The sequence below is a fragment of the Notothenia coriiceps genome, unplaced genomic scaffold (assembly GCF_000735185.1).
Source record: "Notothenia coriiceps isolate Sejong01 unplaced genomic scaffold, NC01 NC01_scaffold00032381, whole genome shotgun sequence".
NCBI lineage: Eukaryota > Metazoa > Chordata > Actinopteri > Perciformes > Nototheniidae > Notothenia > Notothenia coriiceps.
This window is the reverse complement of record NW_011365082.1, coordinates 8,285-11,579: the sequence shown is the minus strand read 5'-3', so window position 1 is coordinate 11,579 and position 3,295 is coordinate 8,285. Positions and strand designations below refer to the sequence as shown.

Genomic DNA, 3,295 nt, shown 5'->3' with positions numbered 1-3,295 from the left:
TACTTACAAATAAATATGGTAAAGTGTAAGTTCAACCGTATTTGGTTGGAAAACATCAAATTTAGTGCTTGGTTGAAACCAGTGGAGGGGAATGTGTTTGAAGCCCGCTGCACCTTTTGCAAACAAAATACAACAGCATGAAGACAGCAGAGCTCTGACTATAGCTCTTGACACACACACACACACACACACACACACACACACACACACACACACACACACACATTCTGTGTGCTGTTGGGTGTGCCTGTTATGTTCAGCCATTCGTTCTGTATGTTGACATGAATACATTTACTTGTAAGTATTATGGGCGGTATTACTTCTTCCTAGCAATTTTCCTTCATACTTTCTTGCCGTGAAATATGTCTTACATTCTATTCAAAGTGGTCTTCAAAAGTCTTACATTTGAGTTGGTGAAACCTGCAGGAACCATGTTACTGAGAGGCCTTCCAGAGACGACTTTATTTGCACTGGCTTTTTAAATATTGACATCATGTTAAACTCCCTGTCTCTGTAAAGAGAACCGCACCATTTTAATTGAGACAACGTTGTCTGCTTTCAATTGCTAACCCTTTTTCAGATCCACATCACTGTTGTGGAATGTGTGCTGCACCACTTGTGGACTGTACCTTTCACAACTGAATCAGTCAAGTTATGAAATTCTACATAACAAAAACTGTGCCTTGAATTATTAACTCCTTCCTAAGTAAGGCGTTAAACTGGTATATCTTTTTTTTATGTGAATTTTTTTTCAACCCATGTGGTTTTATACAATGTTTAAAAAAAAACATTTTAGAAATATATTTATGTATTTGCATTAACTTCTTAAGGTGAAAATATGAGGTTGTATATGATGGATAAAGAAGATAACGGAACCAATTAATAAGCAAAATAATTATCTATAATATACATCTCTTTTTTCTATTTTCTATTTAACAGTTGCATTCAAATCAGACATAATGTACAATTAAAATATTATTAACAATAAAGATTGCATACGCCAGGTTATATATGGATTTCTTTTATTTCAGTTTTGTTGAACGAAAACCAATTCATTTGTAAAAACTAACAGGAGTCAGTAATGCGTCTGATGGAGCTGAATCTCATTGCATCGTATCCCATGTCCTTGAAGCTCTTGTACTCTCCGGGCCTCAGGTACATCATCTTGCCTCTGAACTGGGGCTGCTCGTACATCAGCCAGTGGCCGTCCATCACGTTGCAGGACTGGCAGTCAGACATATGACAACGGTCCTGGATGTTGTCACAGTCCTCATTTACCTCATTCATCTGACCACCAAAGTTCTCCCTCTCGTAGATCTTCACTTTGTAGGACCCTTTGTGCTGTAAAGAGTATATATATTGAGTTAGTCGTCTCGAATGATAATTTAGCTCCTCATGAGAAATGCAGAATTTCATGATATCATACCATGGGGATCATCCGACAAGACCTGATGCAGTCACCGAAACCCATCATACGCTGGTAGTCAGAGTACTCGCCCCTCTTCATGAAGTACTGGTTTCCCATGTAGTTGGTGCGGTCGTAGACCATGAAGCAGCCGCTCTCCACCTTGCAGGAGTGACACCTGCTCAGGTGGGAGGCCATGTCAGCGCAGTCACTGCTGGTCTCATAGGAGCGACCCTGGAAGTTCTTGTCCTCGTAGAAGATGATCTAGAATCCAACAGAGCAATTACAGTTTAGTATTACATCAAGGTGGATGGTAAATTTAAAAACAACCCTGATGTAAACAGCTTAGTATGTAATCATTATCTTAGTGTGCTAATAGTGCAAAAAAGGATGCATCTATGTTCCCTTTCTATGCACTCAACTATAATAATAATACATTACATTTATAAAGCGCTTTTCCTGGTGCTCAAAGCGCTTACATAACTATACATTACATTATACATTATATAAAAAAATAAAGCAAAGACAAGAACTGAATGTGTACAAACGTTGATAGAGAATCATAAATAAATCTATCCATGATACACTCACCTTGCCGTGCATGGTGGCTGATGTATTGACTGATGCTATAGCATTCCTATCCGGGATTTAAGCCTTTTTTATACCTAACGTGGCATCCAAACAATCAACGGCACCATTGTATGGAACCCATGAGTCAGCAGCATGCAATGTTAGACTCTCTGTTTGTGAATGCTGATGGGAAAGGATTTATTATATGTCCTCCCACAGGCTCTATCATTCCAGATAAAAGGGCTTATGTGTCTGTGATTCAAAATAGTGATTACTTTGACTGAATGATTCCATTTGTTTGGTTCAGAATGAACAGCTGGGGGCAAAGATGTTTGTACATGTTTGAAACTTTTTAAGGTGTTACGGCCTGGCTCATAGGCTGCAACAAAGATGGGAGACCAGACAAGTTAATTGTAAGAAAAGCGTATTTATTTACTATAACCAAAACCAAAGGTCTTCAAAGAAACCTAATAAACATGGAAGTCAGTTATCAGTAAAGATTGCGTGTATGGGTGTGTGAAAATGTGCAGTGACAAAGACGTGGCCATGTCCAACAGAAGAGTGAGAGGGCAGTATGGGTTGGTGTTGGCCTTTTATGTCGACAGCCCAGGTGTGGCTTCTCAGGTTGATCACCTGAAACACAAACAAGAGCCAGCAAACAGAACACAAAGGCACCCCTAGTGGAGTGGAGGGGGTCGTATCACCCCCCCCCCCCTTAAAAAAGGGGTTCCCCCTAGGAACACCGTCCAAATATAGAAACCAAAACAGAATAATATTTAAATGCAAAGTTCAAAACGACATACATGTTCCATAGTGACCGGTTTGAATTTCATATCGGTGCTCATCCAGTCTCCATTTTCCAACCCAGCAACTCTAGTGCCTGAAGAAGCCTTTAAAGAGATGCAACCCCGCAACATCAGCGTCTAACCCCTCGATTCCACCGGGTCCGTCTGCGTCGCGTCACGGCTGCGCCACGGTTTTGGTCCGGCCTCCTCCAGCGTCATACCCTACCGGGCGCGTTTCAGAAGCGGAGCGTCTTACCTGCCGGCTCGCAGATTTTGTTGATTTGCGCATATTTCCTGGACAGGCTACTTTGTACAGACAAAGTTAATAATAATTGCAATATTCCAGTTATAAACGACATGAATCAAAGATGTGTTGCTCTATTTTAGTGGTAAAAAAATGCATTCATCATCATCATTATTCTATATATATAATTTATACATTGCCTGTAAACCGGAGGAGAACGCTGGCATTTCTCCTCCTACTTGAAAGACTACGGAGGGATAGGGTCTGCAAAATTAGTTTATTTTGGGGATT

The 3,295-nt window shown here is 40.4% G+C and overlaps 1 protein-coding gene across 1 annotated transcript; it reads right to left on the bottom strand.

Moving 5' to 3' along the window:
* Window positions 1–1,065: 1,065 nt before the first annotated feature.
* On the bottom strand, window positions 1,066–2,008 carry LOC104960775 (gamma-crystallin M3-like). Its single transcript, XM_010788929.1, has 3 exons — window positions 1,997–2,008; window positions 1,427–1,669; window positions 1,066–1,341 (listed from the first exon to the last, which is right to left on the bottom strand). The coding sequence occupies exons 1-3, from the start codon at window positions 2,006–2,008 to the stop codon at window positions 1,066–1,068; spliced, it is 531 nt and encodes a 176-aa protein (XP_010787231.1).
* Between the last annotated feature and the right edge of the window lie 1,287 nt (window positions 2,009–3,295).